Here is a 17,781-nt window from a genome sequence, read left to right as displayed (position 1 = left end):
CTTACAAAATGCAACTTAAGACTGGTCTTCAGACAGAGACTGTGTACTTGGTTTCTGAATGCTCTTGACTCGGTCTCATGTTTGGCGATCGCAACACTGTTTCTCATTTTATGTTTTCAGTGGAATTGTGAGGGAAACAGAAACAGACAGATATGTACATGTTTTTTTATCTTTTGGATTTAACCATGTTTTGAAATTTGTGTTTCTTCACCTCAATGATAATGGTAATTCTATACTGAAGAATACAGAGTTACCACTTGCCCAAATAATAATGGGGATGGCAGCACCATCGATGTGTGGAAGTGGCTTGAATGCTATATATGATGGATGATGGCAGTAAGTTTGTATATGATCAAAGCACTCATGAAGCCAACAGTTGTCTTCCTTTGACAAGCTGGAATCATCTGCTAAATAGAGTGGGCCAAGCTCCAGATGTGAAAGAGGCTAAGCTACTGGTCCGGGACAGAAGCCCCATGCAAAACAGTTTCCCAGTGAGGTGACTGCTTTTGTGTTGTGGCTGTGATATGTTGCCAGTTTGTTGCCTGTGCTAACACAATGATGGTGAAACAATGGGCTTGAAAACTTCAGGGGCATGAAACAAATGCTAGTCTCAGTCTTAAGACTTTGTTGAACATCAAGCATCAATGAATGATGAGCACCAACCCGGTGTCAAACGTGGGCCCGGTGTCCATGGGCGGTGAACACAGGGGTTCCTCTCCTGGTTTAACAGGGGGCGCAGCAAGACCTCCTTTCTTGATCTTCCCCGAGGAACCATCTGTGGGAGCAGATTGTGGATTATCTTCCCCTCTCTTCCATCTTTATGAAGTGAATAAAATAACAAATGTGTTTGTTTATGTTGCCTAAATGACACCAGCATTGTGTTAGTGCAACACGTTTATTGATCTGCAGTGAATGCTGCCACGTAGAGGACTTATGCAGTCAGCGGCCAGGGTCGCCGGCGGCTCACTAATCCCCTCAGCCGTCCAGCATTAAGAGGCTATTTTTGCTGGCTCTAAGTCTGCAGCCCGGGCTTACAGAGAAGTGTTTTCCCTCCATTATGTTGTCTTTTTTAGTCTGCGTGAAGATGCTTCACTGGAAATGAAATGCCAAGAAGATAAGTGAAAACCCAAACAGACAAGTGGAAAGAGTAGCGGGCTGTTAGATCAATGAGCTGTGACTCTTCTTTTGTTTTCAGAAGCACAATTGATGTGTTTTAACTGAGGACATTATTAGCACAGCAGCACTACACGACCCTTTCAGACGTCAGCTTGTCTGCAGTAATTAGAAAGTAACTGATGCACCTACCTTCTCCTTCCAACAGAAAGCAGGTGAGCAGGTGGGGACACACTTCTTCCAAAACAGAGCAGAAAGAGCAAAAAGCTGAGGGCCCCTTGGAGGAAAGATGGTCCAGAAATATCTCCGTCCGCTTCTTGTTGGAGTCCTGTCCCAGAATTTCTTTGTACTCTCCAAGTGAGAAAACTTTGTCGTACACCAAGTAGGGGAGCACAGTGTTGACGTCCAGCTCGCTCAGGATCTTCTGCCTGTGCTGTTTGAGGAGCCTGTTGGCCCATCTCTTCTTCTTCCTGTTGCACGGTCTCCTGCCAAACCTCTGCTGCTGCCGCTTCTGCCTCCGAACAAACCACTTTTTTGTGCCACTGCCAAACATCTTCTGGCTGAGGAGACCCACCAAAACTTCTTCCACGCCGCTGTCAACACAGTTCCCAAAAAAAGGGAGGCGCATATTTCAGCCCAGAGGAGCTAGCATGCCACCTATTTCTCTCCTGAGGATCACTTTGTTGTCGTCTGGGTCGGTTAACTGGGGCAGGAAGAGACAATCTGGACAGTAGCTGACTTCTAGCCGGGTACTTACTGACAATAAGAAGATTAGCAGACTCTTAAGTACACAAATGCAAACGGCTCTGGGCCAAGCAGACGCCCTCATGTTTAACAATATTTCAATCTGCCCACTTACATAATTATGGGACGATCACAGACAAAGTCACCAGCAGTTAACAACAAGCCATCTCAAAGCACAAGAACAACCAAAGGTGTGTTTGGTTTTATCTACAGTTGATTCATAAACATTTGTTTTGTTGTGTGTTACTGCATGTCCTCCATCCAGACTTGAGTGTCCACTCTGATTTTGTTTTTGTTGTCTCCTTTTAAGTGCCGTCTATAAATGACTTTGAGTTGCCACATCACAGCACAACTGAATAACAGAGCCAACTCAGAAATTATCCGCCAAGGTACCTTGACCCAGATGGGCCAGCTATCATGTGGGTCGTTCAAATGTGTTCAATAACACATGTATAGGTGGGCAAAGTACAGTCCTCGTGAGGTCAGAGCAAAACTATAGAAGAAAATCTTTCATGACTTAAACTTGATAGTTTAGCTTACCGCTCGTCAACAACCCCCCCGTCTCACCCCTTTTTTTCTGCCCAGATAGCTGTTATTAGTCATATTGAAATGTTGCGTTCAATGTTTTTTGCAGTATTTTTTCACTTGAAATAATTCAATAAAATGTGTTTGCATTGTGACATACTTGTGTCAATACCCCCCACAAATGGTGCTGCCCCAGACAGAAGAAGAAGGAGCCATGGAGATCATTGTAGACCAGGGGGAGATGCACATGACATGCACTTCTTCTGACTCCATCGCCAGACGAAAAACCAGCGAAAAAAGGGATTCGCAGTAGTGGAAAAAAGATTTGCAGTAGTGGAGAGCTTATATAGAGGGCTACACCTTCCACCATTTGAGTATATGAAAGCTCTTTCACGGCAATGGCAATGCCTTATAAGGCATACACCAATAGCAAAGTCCATTAGAGGGCTCATAGTACCGGAGTTACATCCAGGTAACTAGCGTGTGTGTGTGTGTGTGTGTGTGTGTGTGTGTGTGTGTGTGTGTGTGTGTGTGTGTGTGTGTGTGTGTGTGCTAGCAAGTGATCTGAAGCTGCTTGCTAATCGATTTTTGCGTTTTGTCCTGGTAGATAGACAATACATCATGCTTTCTTCAATCTGATCGCCTCATTTAAAATCAGGACCTTGACTGACCAGGACACATGTAGAGCCTGTATGTGCAGACAAGAAAATATTGTAGTAAATGTACTTAAAAAAAACTTGTTGTAATTGTTGAGTTGTAATTGTTGTAAAATAATTAAGAATAATAGAAAGCTGCTCCCCAGAGACGTGACTGTCCACCAACTGAAAATAAAATCCCAAATAAAACCAACAAAAAAAGCCTAGTTCTGTCACTGTCTCCAGCAAGAGCAGGAGAACAACTAGTCTGGCTCAGAAACATTAGTGCACCAAGCAATTTGGTCAAAATGGGAAATAAGAAGTGTAAAAGTGACACTTCATACGGTATTCATCGTCATAAACTAAAATCTTGACATGAGTCGAATAAATATATTTTATTCTTCCCCCACTAATGCTACTCTACACTAAGAAGTAGGTACTTGACTACATCAATGAGCAGAGAGAAGCAGACTTGGGTTTACTGTTATAAAAATACCAAATGTCTAAATATTTTAACTGAGATGTCATTCCCCAGATTGCTCCACATCTCATCTTCCTTCCCTCTCTCCTGGTACTGAGCCGGCTGATGAAGATGGGCTGCCTTGACCCGACCTTCACCTTCATTATGGCGGAGGGTCAATGGAGGCACCGATTTGACAGCAACAGTAGAACACACACACACACACACACAATACACTCACTTTTGTCCCAGCTTCTGTCTTTTTTTGGGTCACCTGATTTCCTGCTCTGTTTTTGAGAGCTTCCGACGGCGGTAAATAATTAAAGTCTGTCATTTTTTGTTATCACCACCTGTCTCCTGGGTTGCATGTGGCCTTTCTATAACACAGCCAGGACCATCAAGTTACAACAATCATCTAACAAAACATACTCTTTTTTTTTTTTTACTTCCAGAATGTAAAACCCACCAAATATCCAACTAGGACCAGGGGCTCTAAAGAAAACAATTTTTTTTGGACAGTTGAAAAACCGTAACATAAGAAATGAATAAGATTACACAGCGCACATTTTATTTAATCTTTGATGCACTGCAAATACACTTCTAGAGTTCCTGTGATCACAACCAATGAAGGCAGAACATAATCTAAAACTGAAAAATCAAGCAAATGTTAATACTCTTAATTTTGTTCCGTTATTATTCTTTTCTCTTAGAAATAGAATCTAGGTTATGGATTAAAAAAACAAACAATATTAATCTATGATCTTGTTATAGACAATGTTGTTCCCTTTTTATTCAAGTAGCACTTCCTGTGTGACTCAAGTTGCTGTCGGCAAATGATTGCTATAGTTTGTTTAAGACGTGGATTAAGAAAATACCTTCTACTCTGTCATATTCATTTCCACTGTTTTCTAGTCGATATACCGTATATGATTTTTATTTGACCCCTTACTCTCAGAAATTCTCAAAGTGATGCATGAAACGGGCCTGGTCCCTCTTGTTCATCTGTTGACAGGCCTTCTCCACGTTTTTGGTGAGTCCAGGTGGTCCACAACTGAAGACACCAACTTTACACACCTATAGAATTTCATGCAAATAGAAAAACGACATTGAATCAATTTGGGGTCAAATAGCCGAGCGGTCACAGACTCCAGCCTCTGACGAACAAACAGATGATGGACTGACCTCCGGGTGAACCTCCTGCAGAGAACTGAAAAAGGACACGAAGGGCGGGCGTCCAAAATGAGTGACGGAGCGAAGGCCGGTGAAAAGACTGCGGTTCCAGACTTTCTGAAAGTGACGCTCGCACACGTACTGTGCCAGTTAACAAACACAAGCTTCAGGTTTAAGAGCATTAACATCAAAATCAGCTTCCACCGGGTCGAAGATCACCAGCATGGTAGTCCTGAGGTCAAACTTCTCTGCCACCTGAGTGATGTAAGTGTGGACTGACACCAGCTCCAGCGCATCCATCTCCTCCACCTCCCTGATGATGTCTGACACCCACTCAAATTGACGCTGTGTCCTTGTCACCCAGATGAAGTAAACCTGTGAAAAATCCATGCTGAGTCAAGGACGAAACAGCTTTTATTTACCTAGAATCTGCAAGTGCAAACAGGTATCATAAATACTTTGCCAATATGGCTAAATACTTCCAATAGTATCACTTGACTGCGTATATACATTACAACTATTGTTGTGCCGCTGAAACCATTTTAAACAACAATATACCACATGTAGAGTCCTGTATAAAATATGCTGTAGATCACCTTCTTGCATTGTATCTTGGACTTAATGGATGACTTGAACACCAGATCCTTCAAGATGGAAGCGAATGGAGTCACACCAATACCTCCTCCCACCAGAACAGACACTTCGTAGTCGATCCATTCTTGGTGTCCCTCCCCAAACGGCCCATCCAAGTAGAGCTGGAGTTGAAAAAGAGTGAAGAGTATTAACCACGCTGTAGGAATATATCAGTAATGTTGCACCCTGCCTTTGGATAGTCCCCCAGCTCCAGGAGGCTTTCTTCACTGTACAGCTCCCTAAGTCGGGTCGTCCACGGCCCCACCGCACGGATATGCAGGCTGAGCGTTTCTTCGTGTGGTGCAGATGTGAGCGTGAATGGATGGTACTCATCTGTGCCCAACATGAGGCATGCGATGCGAACCCACTGGCCAGAACGATAAACAAAGCCCTGTGGTCGCTTGAATTCCAGATGTGTCACACCTTGAGGTGGCATAACAAGAGATGTGTGTGACTCGCGCTCACGTGGCAAAATTTGGAGAAGCAAATAATGTAGCAGTCGGCTGGCAGAACAGAAGTGATACCTGATGGAAGCAGCTCCGCTCTGACCACCGGGATCTCCACCTTCTTCCTGCTCAGACTGATCAGTTTGTCAAGCAGGAACAGCAGCGCCGGTGGTATGAGAAAGATATAAAAAGTGGGCTCTTGAAGTAGGGCGAAACTTCCATGAATAACTGTCTGTTAGAAGAAAACAATCCATCGAGTTACAGACTTTAAAGTTTTTAAATCATCACAGTGATTCAGTGTGGACAGATAAATATACTTACCAAAACGTACACAGCAACGTACAGGTAATGTGTGATCCAAAAACCACGGAAACTGATGCGGCGGAAATAGCGTGAAGCAAAAACGTACATGAAGGACAGAGTGAGGAGAAGCAGAATACCAGTGGTTCCTGCAATAAAAAAAATAGGGCTGCTAAAATTTTACTCTTAATAAACTCAAGATTAATGTCAAACTACTCTCACATTTCATGTCTGTTGCAACTTAAAGGAAGAGTTTATCAACACCGGAGTGGCCAATAATGCTACTGTCCAGAACATTCTTAACCTCAGAGACACTGAAAAGCATGATGCCGTCTTTGGCCCATTCTGGTGTTGACCAACCTTTAAGTTGCATTTACAACACACACACAACGTGTGACATCGACAGCACTGAAAAAAATGCCTCAGTACAACTCATTTACTGTCACTATTTAGTAGACGGTCAAATACCTGGCACAGTTTCAAAGAACCACCAAGTCCACTTAAGAGGGAGTTCTGACCTAAAATGATATTTATTATGACGATTAAAGTTATATACATGAGGTTGGGAATATTCAGAAGGTTACCCGTTGTTGGTCAAAACATGGGGAAACAAGCAGGAAAGAATGTTGAGGTCACTGATGGAAAAGATGTAGATGTTGACGACGTGACCCAAACTGTGGAGAACTGAACAAAGACAAGAATGGCATCATGTCTTACAGATGACAGCAACCTAACATCAACCTATGCACTGAGCCATGGGGAAACATTTGAAGAGTTTTTGTTTGAGCCACATCATTAGGGCAACTCTCATTAATTTGAAGTGAGTTCAGCTTTGCATTAGCTTTTATAGGAAGCCATTCTCCTACACCTCTTCATGACCTGGATGTCTTCAGAGCCCAGAGACGTGCAGGTCGGATCAAAGCCAACCCTTTTCACCCTGGTCATGGACTGTTTGTCCCTCTTCCCTCTGGCAGGAGGCTGCAGTTGATCCAGACCAGAACCTCCCATCACAGGAATTCATGATCAGCCTTTGTTATTTTATTTTATTGACAGCACTTCATTCTGAAGCACTTTCCTAGTTGGTGGGATCCCCACTGACCATGTCAATAAATTCGATTCTGATTCTGATACTAGGGGAGGGACTTGATACAAAAACAATTTCATTATAAAGAGGTTGAAAATTATTGAATCATGATAAATTGGATTTTAGTATTTGGCAGTAAAATGATCAAATAAAGATTAAATCCCTACACAAGAGCTTCAAAATTAGGATGGAAATACTCCAGTATTGAGCGAACTTTTTGTGCACAGTATATTTTTTTAAATGTAAATCTTATTTAGTCTCCTTCACCATAGATATTTTATTGATGACATGGCTATGTATAATGCTTGTATAACGTTCCCTCTGAAAGAGTGTATACGCGACCTATCGGTTCGATATCAATCGACTAGTTTTGTGTCTCTTAAAGTCACAGCCCTTACGTAACACTCACTGCAGATTGGTTTCTATATAGTCAGCCACTTGCAAACAATGGCTCATTTTACATTACATTTACTGTCCCTGTGAATCAGGTGATGCAATGTAAAAGGGAAGAGCGTCACTGTGGTGCATTAGGGTTAATATATAAATGGAACACCAACCAGAGAGGACAATAGCAGTCATCGCCATGATGCGGTGGAAATCTATAGCTGCATCAAACGGGATGTATTTGTTGAGGAAGGTCTCACGACAAAGAGTGATGAGGTTGCGACACACTGTCAGGAGCATGTAGGGAAAGAGGAAGGAGATGGCGGCAGCAGAGCTGCGGGAGACGATGATCCCCACTGCTGAGGTCCCTGGGATACCGGAGGATCCAGCCTGCATGCCGTAGTCTGAAGCAGGAGATGGCAAATGAGCACTTCAATCACCTGATCCACAAAAAGACAGAAGACAAATTCTGAGAAAGGAATACTGACAATAACATCTTTCGAGAGCCACGCCTGCTGTAATGCCGTACACCACAACAAAACAGATGATGTGACGGCGGTAGTTCTCTATGAAGCGCTTGAACTGCTGAATCTTCTGCTGGACTGGGTGTCTGATGAATGGCTCACGTTTTGGCTTCACATAGACATTTGGAGAGACGACATCACCCCTGGAAAACACACTCATTAGTTTAGTCTAGTTATCACATTAGTGACAAAATGTATTTCAGAGTAAAATGATCTTGAAAATGACAACTTGCTTTTTTCGCCTGCGTAAGTCCTGTCCTTCTCTGTTGCAGCTGTAAAATACAGTTTCACTGTGAGTGAGTCTGTAAACAGAGATATGATGTTCACAATGTTATGATGTCTTCAATGTTATTGGTCCTCTTGTCTGACCTGTTTGCTGGAGAGATGAAGGAAACTCTTTGGTCCCGACTGAAACGTTTTCGTCCTTGTTTCTCCATCCCTGTGCTCAGAGCAGGTGAACTGAGCTGATGCTCAGAGAAGACGAACGCAGAAAAACAAGATCAAACCTTTAACATTCAGCTGTGCAAACTGCAGCTCTTTTTCATGGTCTCGCAGGAGAAAGTGAAAATCCTCCCACGAAATCTTCCTGTTCTCGTTGAAGTCCGCAGCCTGCATCATGGCTTTAATGCCGTCTTCGGCCTGCTTCTTGGAAAGGGCCCCGTTGGAGATTTCAATGAACGACCTTCACCGATATGAAGACAGGTTATTTAAAGATAAAAGAAAAAGCAAGACACAGTGCGCATGAATGTGAATTGTAAAATGCTTAGTTTTGGGTAAGTACCTGAGCATCCTAGCAAATTCCTCTCTCGACAAGTAACCAGTTCCACCAACATCATTCATGGAGAACATCAACTTTGACTTTTCCTCGGGAGAACCTAAAGAGTGACCAACAACAATGTGAATTGGTTCCATTTAGTGAGTCACTTTTTTTCTTGGTTTTCTTTCTTTTCATGCTTCCTACACATTTGTTTCAAGGCATTTATTGAAATCCAGTCACTGTTATTATTTAAATGTATACATGCAGTGACAAAGGCAACATTCACCCACCAAGTTTCAAGATTTTAAATTAAAAATATTCTTTTAATATAGAAAATTTTGGAGAAACAAAACGTAAAAATAAATTGAGTAATTGAGTTTATATTACTACCACTACTATTATTACTATTAGTAGTATGTAATAGTAGTATGATTATAATTTTACACAATTTAATGTGTTGATTTTACCTTTCATAAAAATAACCATCACATCAAGGAACTCTTGAAAGGAGAGGTAGCCATTTCCGTCTTTATCAGCCAGGGTGAACATGGAGTCGACGAATAAGGAGTCGGGTTTGAGGCCCAGTACATCAGCAAACTCCACTGCGGTCAGTTCACACTGCAGAACCTCACGGGTTTTCTTAAACGAAATTCCACTCAAGTCTCCAGCATCAGACTTTTCAATTTCCAAAACCTGAGCGAGAGCAAAACACTCCAATGGGTGTTGTTAGTCACATGTGCAACGTCAGCTGTGGTTGTGTAAAGAATAATGACATCACTCGTGAGATTCAACAATTAGTTCTTTTGGTTTGAGGAAAGCCTTAATTTGACCACACACAATACATGACGGCACGTCGTGGCTGCGGGTCAAGCAGCTGTCACAGTAGATGAGGTCATGCTCATAGGGTCACGCTACCTTGGAGAAAGCCTGTCGAATAAACGTTTCAACAATCTCAGCTCTTTGCTCTCTGGTCAAAGCCTCCCGGAGGAGTTCCTTCTCTCCCACCTCCCTGACTCTGATCTGCTGCCTGATGTGTATCACCTCCAGGCGCAGACACTTGAGAAACAGGGCTCGTTTGTTCTCATCATCAAAAAACAGCACCTGTGGGAGTAAACAACAGGCGTTACACGTGGACTACCATGATGTGAACGATAACTCAGGGAGAAGAATCATGAAGAACCTTTCATGCTTTGCTTTGTACAGCCACTTTAACCACCACTTCTTCTTCGACAAATCGGACAGATGAACTACTTCGGAAGACTCCCAACTGAGACAGGGCGAGTCAAGTAATGCCTCTCGAGGCTGCATGTCAAGGATTCCACACCATCGACACAGACTAAGTGCCGTTCCAATCAACTAGGCTGTGGTTATATTTCGAGTACATCCAAAGGACAAGGACAGAGTGTCCTGACACCGCCCCCCGCCCCGATGCTCTGATGGAGAGGTGACAGATTTGAATACTAAATACATAAACAAACAAAGGTGAATACACAAATGTATTCTCTATCACCAGAACATCCCAATATTAATCACAACTCTCTGTATGCGGCAGCTCACCAAGTCATACTCCTTTGGTAGTTTGAGCAGCAAAGCCTTCTGACTGCGGTCGTTCGAGAGATGGATGTCCACGTAGTCCTGGTTGCCCAGATTGAGACAGCGGAGAGAGGGACCCGATCTGTCAAAGATCTGCAGCCGTCTCTTCTCATCGACCTCCACGCTGACAGCATGCAGAGGTTTTTTATGGCCCTGCCACTCATAGGCTCAAGAGGAGAGAGGAATATAAAGAAGTGTGTGACGAGAGTTTGAACAGAGCCTGAAAGTAGGCTGACTGAGATGCAAACATGATGAAAATATGTTTATATTAGTGGTGGGATTTCAATGACTTTAATTTAATTTAATTTAATTTAATTTAATTTAATTTAATTTAATTTAATTTAATTTAATTTAATTTAATTTAATTTAATTTAATTTACAGGGAACCTTTGTAAGTGCAGCAGTTCCTGGTCCACTGATCACACTGATGCACAAGACTCGGTTAGGCAAGGATGATAACAACAACAACAAACATGGAGGAATCCCTGAACAAAAGCAGTAAAAGCATCTGTTTGCTTTTGTTCAGGGATGTTTTTCGCTACACATTGGCCAGGGTTTCCACTACCATTAAAAGAGCTTCAGTTTAAATAAGGTGATATAAAAACTTGAATATAGCCACCATCGTGATTTATTGCAAACTAATGCAAAATAAACATAAATATTTTGTTGTTTAAATGTATGTTTGGGTCCATCATTTGATTCAGTAATATAACAAATTCATTCAAATTGAAAAATGTGGCTTCTTGGGGCAAATATTCGTATACCATTAAACTGCGATGGATTGAGATTAATAAATCACAAATTCTCTCTTAATCGAATCCCACCCCTAGTTTATATATCACCTTCCTTTCACCTTCTTCTACCGCTTATCCGGGGTCGGGTCGCGGAGGCAGCATTCGGAGCAGTGAAGCCCAAACTTCCCGGTTCGCACAAACCTCCTCCAGCTCCTCCCGGGGGATCCCGAGGCGTTCCCAGGCCAGACCGGAGATATAATCTCTCCAGCGAGTCCTGGGTCTTCCCCGGGGTCTCCTCCCGGTAGGACATGCCCGGAACACCTCCCCAGGGAGGCGTCCAGGGGGCATCCGGATCAGATGCCCGTGCCACTTCAACTGGTTCCTCTCGATGTGGAGGAGCAGCGGCTCCACCTCGAGCTTCTCCCGGATGACCGAACTCCTCACCCTATCTCTAAGGGTGCACCCAGCCACCCTGCGGAGGAAACTCATCTCAGCCGCTTGTATCCGCGATCTCATCCTTTCGATCATTACACAAAGCTCGTGACCATAGGTGAGGGTGGGAACGTAGATCGATCGGTAAATCGAGAGCTTCGTCTTGTCACTCAGCTCCCTCTTCACCACGACGGTCCGATACAGCGACCGCATCACTGCTGCCGCTGCACCAACCCGTCTATCAACCTCACGCTCCCCTTTTCCTTCACTCGAGAACAAGACCCCGAGATACTTAAACTCCACCACTTGGGGCAAGAACTCTCCACCGACCTGGAGAGAGCAAACCACCTTATTCCAGTCGAGAACCATGGCCTCAGACTTGGAGGTGCCGGCCGCTTCACACTCGGCTGCAAACCGCCCCAGCGGTCCGATGAGGCCAGCAGAACAACATCATCCGCAAATTGCAGAGATGAAATTCTGTGGTTCCCGAACCGGATCCCCTTCGACCCCTGGCTACGCCTAGAAATTCTGTCCATAAAAGTGATGAACAGAACCGGTGACAAAGGGCAGTTTATATGTTTATATATACATATATATATATATATATATACATATATATATATATATATATATATATATATATATATATATATATATATATATATATATATATATATATATATATATATATATATATATATATATATATATATATATATATATATATATATATATATATACAAGAATCAAGTGACATGCAATGAGATATTTAAAATTTTTTTTTTTTTTATTTAAATTTATTTACCGGTGACTCCAGACACTGCCTTCTGTGTTCTGCCAACATCTAGTCGCCTTGTCTGGAATTTCTTGTACCTATGTTTGCGGAGATGAGCCACCAGACAGGCCACTAGCAAACTCACTGGAGAGACAAGACGTTTGAGTAAAGCCGATGACAGATATCAGCGTTAAACTGCAGCAACGAAAATGGAATTTGTAATACTGACCAAGAGGAAAGAGGAACAGGACGGTGATAAATAACCCAAAGCCAGCTCGGCTCCCATCAAAGTAATTAAGTTTGGTGGCATTAGTGCAGGGGTGGAGCATCGCTGCTTTCAGCTGGGTGGGTTGAGGACAGGGGTCATCTGAGGCCAAAGACAGCGATAAGTCTCATATAGTCAATCATTTAAATCCCACTCACAGCTTCCACAGGGATGTGAGAATGATGAATGACACTTGCCATTTCTCCAGAAAAAGACATCCTTCTGCAGATCCCCGGGCTCTGCGCTCGTGACTGCGACAAGAACATCATGAAACGTCACGTTGCGAATGAGCTGGATCTCCTCCTCTGTAAACAGCCTGAAAACAAAGTGAGAATTAAATGAAGACATGGAGCCAACGTGGTTTAGAGGAAGCATACCCATTTTTCTTATTTTCAAACCAGAAGCGGTCTCCGTTCCTGATGCGTTCAAACTGGTCTAATATCATGGCAGAGAAAACTGGGCCTGGACCATCTTGGCACTCAAGCAGTCCACCGGGGAAAAGCTCCAGCTTCCTGAGGTCCCCATTGTACAGCTCTGCAATCTTCTGGATCAACTGATGGAGCCATAAACAAGAAGCTAATTTAAATTCTTGAATATATTCCTAATATTACAGCATGGGATAAGTCAGGGGTTTACCTGTGGATTAGTGGCATTGAGCACAGGATTTATCTCTTCAAAGTAATTGATGGGGGGAAGGTCCAGAGCTTTTCTGACCTCGGAATAACTTTGGAGACCAAACTCTCGTCCTCGTTGAACAGTCACTGCAACCAAATCTGTGCGACTGAACCGCATTGGCCCGTACATGAAGTCTACCGGCAGCAAAATAGTGAACGTCCATGAACAATGTCAAACTGTCAACTGTAGAAATAAATACCTGTCAAGTCTTCCACAACAATGTTGTCTGTTTTTTCTGCAATCTGAGAAGCCATGCCCAAAAGGAGGTCATCTACATCCTGGCTTGTCTGCCCCCGAGTTTTCTAGTCAAATGTGAAAATAGCTAAATATTAAAAGGCAATTTATAAAGAACAGACGCCATCATTTATTAATGAACAGCAGAAAAAAAACATGTTAAAAATATGTCGGAAAAGATAATCATCTATAATTATAATTTTAGTTTGATAACTAAAGATACAAGTCAAACGAAAAGAAAATTAAAACTGAATCTGGCGCTGACGAGCAAACATGTAGCATGTTAGCATGTTAGCTCGTCTCTATGTTACCTGACGTTTCCAGAAGCTGTTGCAAAGACGTAGCGCTGGAGATGAGCTCCCACCTATGTTAACAACCTCCCTAAAATGGCAGCTTTTGTTTCTGTGCATAGACAATACAGTTCATTATAACACGCCCACATTCAATGTAAACTTGAATTCATGAACAGCAAATGTCGAGCACTACTTCTCATGTCAAGTCTCAACGTGAGTAGAAGAAACATTACCTCATATAAACACCAGGTGGTGCCATAGTGATTCCTAATCTGATAGCGGCAGCCTGAAACTCAGGGGAGATTCCTGGATCAACAAACTGCTGGTAACCTGCACAAATACAACAGCATGGAGAATATTGAGCATAACTATGTTTGCTTGGAAAAATATTTAAGTGCAGCATCCACCGCATGACACTACGACTCACTCAGAAGTAACAAAATAATATTAAACTTAAAGCATTATTTAATAAGATTGAACGACAAAAGCTGCTTTGAAAATATATCTAAAGTTGACATTACTATGCACTAATTTGTTTTTAGTCCACCGTAAAGTCATTATGCATGCAATATAAAATGAAGAACACCAGAAACTTTAAGACAAAGAGACTAAAAGGCAGTGTCCACTCAGCATTGTTCATTTCACTTCCATCAGCTGTGGGTGCTCGCTCAGCACAAAACTGCGATGCTTCGCTGACACAGCACATCAGCAGCAGCTACCTGACCACGACTCGTGGTCACCAGTGCATCACCTGTTGCCTTCCACTTATACTATGGATAGGTCTTACCTGGGTAAGGGGGGAGTGTTCTGCCGATGTAACTGGGAAGCCATTCGTATAGAGCGATATTCTGTAGCCGAGACAAAATTATTTGGATCACACAGGTGCGACAGATGTAGGACTCTCAATTTGACATGACCACATGAGTTTGCTTTTGCTTCAACGGCTCCGATATTCTTCCAGCTTGGTGTGACATATAGATGAACTATATGGAGTGTGTGTGTGAAATGTTGTGCTCAGGCTCTGCCCACCAGATCTGTCAGAGATGATGCCATTGACCTTTGACTAAAACCATACAATTTCCTCCCTGAACTCGCGACCACCGACTGTTGATGTAACCGTGCTCCGTCCAGGGAGCGAGGTAAATCAGCACCTGCACAGCTGGAGGATTACACAGAGACTTTTCCTCCTACCTGGAACGTGGCCACAGCGACCTTCCTGGCGTTTTGAAACAGCCTCTCGTCCGACCACTGTGGGTGTTCCTCATGCAGCTTGGAGGCGACATAATTGTGGTAGCGAAACCAGATTATCGCCTCAGCAGCTGTGAACACGTTCTCATTGGCCCAAGCATTTCCTAACTCTAGACAAGATAAAAGAAAAAAAAAAGTAAATAAATATGGCATGAATGTGTTACCCTTCCCCCTTTCATTTCAATGACTACAGTGTCACATTTAAAGCAGACAGATTGACATCGTTTTGAAATGAATTCACTGTAATTTGCAAGGCTGGCGCTTCAATAAAGCAACACACAAGGGGACAAAAGCAAGACACATTGATAAAATTGAAAAAAAAAAAAAAAATCCTAGCAGAGCTGACCTCTAATCCAATGATCATTCTGCTGTTTGTTTTTTAGCTACATGACAACAGAACCGTGACTGGAGAAAATCCTCTCCCTCCACCTCAGATCACAGTTGCACACATTTTGAAAGCCCAAACAAACAAAGGGGTCAGAACACCTCTAGACACAATCCCCCTTTCTTCGTGAGGGGATTTACTGCGGTGAGTGTGACAAACCATTTACGCAATAATTAAAAAAAACATTACACACGTCAGGCTGGGATGTTGGTGAGTCAGTCCCTCAGGCTTAAACCCTGATCCGGCTGACCTTGATGAAATTGTTTTCAGCCAGACCTGATCATATGTCGTCCCTCCTTTCAGTAACCGAGACCAAGCAGTTGGTACAGCTGGCTTAAAATCTATGTATCGTCACGTGCATATTTAGGAATTAATGATGTGCAAACTGCAAAGATACTTTTACACTTTGCTTTGAATAATAAAGAAAAAAATGAATTTGGATTTCAGGGTCTTGCTGGGCTATTTGTCTCAGAGGTCTGTGGGCCAAATCTGGCCCACCAAGTCAGTTTAAGTGGCCCACATGACCTTTTCCTTCTATTGTTGATTCAATAATGCTTTCTATTAAAGCAATGAAAATAAATATATTTTGTTCTCTTGGAATTTTGTCTCTTATATGAGTTTGACACAACTGCCTTAAGGGATCAGTCTTCACAACCCCATCAGCATCTTGACTGAAAGGTACAGTCATTGGAAGGTAATGTACAGCCTGTAACTTGAACGTGCTCTGCCACCAGATTAATATGCATTTTTAAAGGAATAAAAAATCAGAGATATTTCACCGTAGAGGTCTTGGGGTCCATGATCCCCTGTTGTAGGATCAGCAGCACTCCACATAAGACTGTGTCCTGAAAACAGCTTCGGCATGTCCCACTCGGACCCTGAAGTCAAGAGCCCTCCAGAGAAGCTCCTTAGAGAGTCTGACCATGAAGTGGAAGGGCCGTAGATGGAGCTGCCATCAATCCATGCTGTCACCAAGTTTACCTGCAATTACCAACTTTAAGTTTGTTGTTGGGGTTCTGAAAACTAAGAATCAATAGCAGGCTCCCATTTGCAATATTTTCTCTAAGTACCGGCGTCCGGGGGTTACTGGGACTCTGGCCTGACTCCTTGTCCCATGGACCTCTCTGGAAGGGCAGAAGGACCTTTCCAGTATTACTTGGGTCAAATACAGGGTCCCCGTTAGGCACTGGGATGTTCAGGAATTCAGGTGGACATCCGGGAGTTCTAGAGTTGCTGACTTCAAAGACAACATGGTAACCTGCAATCAAAAAAATTGCAAAACGTAATTACACAAAGAAATTGTGGAATGTATTTACACAAAAAGCGTAAATGTTGATATTCAATATATTGAAAACCACAGAAGCTGATTTGAGAGAATCTCCCAGCTAAGTCACAGAGAACCAGCTCTGCTAGTGGATGGTTCAACACCTATTCATGAATATAAATCAAATGGACGCTCATAATTGTCTTCTGATCTTTGGGTTGCAAGTTCGAACTTTGAGGCAAGTCTGCTTTCAAAGCAAACTTATCTCCATTTTGGGTAGCGTTAGCGTGGTGTACCAGTGCTTGAAGGAGTTTCCTCTGGTGAGAATTAAATAATTTTCAAAATGGTGAGCATATTTTTGAACCTTTTTGTTTATTTCTTTGTATGTCAGGCCAGGACCTTCACAGAACAACTGGGTTGACCGATTAAAATGGCGGATTAACATGGTGTCTTCTATCAACAACAGTGATGCAACAAGGATTTTAAAGCTGAGGTCATAACTCAAACTAGTTGACTAGTTTAAGTCATACTCATGTGACAGTATTTAGAGCAGCTTTTTCTCCGACAAAAATAATAAACGGGTAAATATTTGAGGACGTATTTACCAAAAAACAGAGAAAGAACTGTTTGGTTGCGAGCGGATGGTAGACCAGAGGGACCATTGGTCAACAGGCGGCTCAACTTCCGAGGATTGGGTAAGGCCGGCTCTTGGAGCGCTTGGTAGACTCCGTCTTGGTACTGCGCAGGCACGAAGCGCAAGAGGTGAGAACCTGCGCGGGCACGAGTGAGAGTGGTGACGTCACAGATGCTTCTTCTCTGAGTGTAGTGGAGTAGTGGACAGAACTAGAACTTACCCACAGATCCTCGTCTGGGATATCCCAGACTGTTATACCAGCCGTCAAAGCGCGGGACCTCCCATGTTATCTTCCCCCCTGAGACAAAGAAGACCTGAGGTGAATTTGCTTAAGGCGTTATCAACCGGAGATGTTGTTACTCACTGGCCAGGAGCACCAAGAACAACAGTGGCCAGGCACTCCAGACTTGCTTGCGTAAATCCATTGATGCAGAGACTCTTAGTTCAGAAGGGCTTCAGCAGAGAGAGGTAAGC

The 17,781-nt window shown here is 43.0% G+C and overlaps 2 protein-coding genes across 11 annotated transcripts in view; both read right to left on the bottom strand.

Annotated features, from left to right (window-relative positions):
* tjp1b (tight junction protein 1b) overlaps positions 1 to 1,848 on the bottom strand; it is an 80,989-nt gene extending 79,141 nt beyond the window's left edge. For 8 of the 10 annotated variants that reach the window (XM_053885476.1, XM_053885480.1, XM_053885481.1 and 5 more), the window contains exons 1-2: positions 1,306 to 1,847; positions 664 to 775 (exon numbers count right to left, since the gene is read on the bottom strand). In XM_053885476.1, the coding sequence (XP_053741451.1) occupies positions 664 to 775; positions 1,306 to 1,741 (548 nt within the window). In that variant the 5' untranslated portion in view covers positions 1,742 to 1,847. Of the gene's footprint in view, positions 1 to 663; positions 776 to 1,305 lie in introns of all 10 variants that reach the window. The other 2 variants (XM_053885483.1, XM_053885477.1) reach the window with 1 other exon arrangement.
* Positions 1,849 to 3,619: 1,771 nt separating this feature from the next.
* On the bottom strand, positions 3,620 to 17,750 carry duox (dual oxidase). The gene is made up of 33 exons (XM_053886530.1): positions 17,672 to 17,750; positions 17,528 to 17,605; positions 17,279 to 17,443; positions 16,480 to 16,667; positions 16,189 to 16,390; positions 14,968 to 15,134; positions 14,564 to 14,624; positions 14,010 to 14,106; positions 13,795 to 13,885; positions 13,449 to 13,551; positions 13,211 to 13,383; positions 12,952 to 13,127; positions 12,772 to 12,890; positions 12,539 to 12,676; positions 12,340 to 12,453; positions 10,333 to 10,535; positions 9,691 to 9,876; positions 9,243 to 9,468; positions 8,800 to 8,893; positions 8,525 to 8,700; positions 8,388 to 8,457; positions 8,252 to 8,290; positions 7,983 to 8,161; positions 7,668 to 7,898; positions 6,611 to 6,710; positions 6,495 to 6,544; positions 6,048 to 6,175; positions 5,805 to 5,958; positions 5,471 to 5,703; positions 5,244 to 5,402; positions 4,867 to 5,022; positions 4,660 to 4,788; positions 3,620 to 4,551 (listed from the first exon to the last, which is right to left on the bottom strand). Exons 1-33 carry the CDS (start codon positions 17,730 to 17,732, stop codon positions 4,429 to 4,431), a joined length of 4,569 nt encoding a protein of 1,522 aa, XP_053742505.1. The 5' UTR covers positions 17,733 to 17,750; the 3' UTR covers positions 3,620 to 4,428.
* Between the last annotated feature and the right edge of the window lie 31 nt (positions 17,751 to 17,781).

Source organism: Synchiropus splendidus, chromosome 14 (genome assembly GCF_027744825.2).
Source record: "Synchiropus splendidus isolate RoL2022-P1 chromosome 14, RoL_Sspl_1.0, whole genome shotgun sequence".
Taxonomy (NCBI): Eukaryota; Metazoa; Chordata; class Actinopteri; order Syngnathiformes; family Callionymidae; genus Synchiropus; species Synchiropus splendidus.
The sequence above is the reverse complement of the archived record's forward strand: the minus strand, read 5'-3'. Positions and strand labels throughout refer to the sequence as shown.

Bases quoted from the DNA above. Each gene is read 5' to 3' on its own strand.
- duox (XM_053886530.1), bottom strand. From the start codon at position 17,732: ATGGATTTACGCAAGCAAGTCTGGAGTGCCTGGCCACTGTTGTTCTTG. The intron at 13,128-13,210 runs GTAAACCCCTGA...TGGCTCCATCAG, and splicing joins TCAATGCCACTAATCCACAG to TTGATCCAGAAGATTGCAGA. The intron at 10,536-12,339 runs GTAAATAAATTT...TCTCCTCTTGAG, and splicing joins GGCAGTGTCTGGAGTCACCG to CCTATGAGTGGCAGGGCCAT.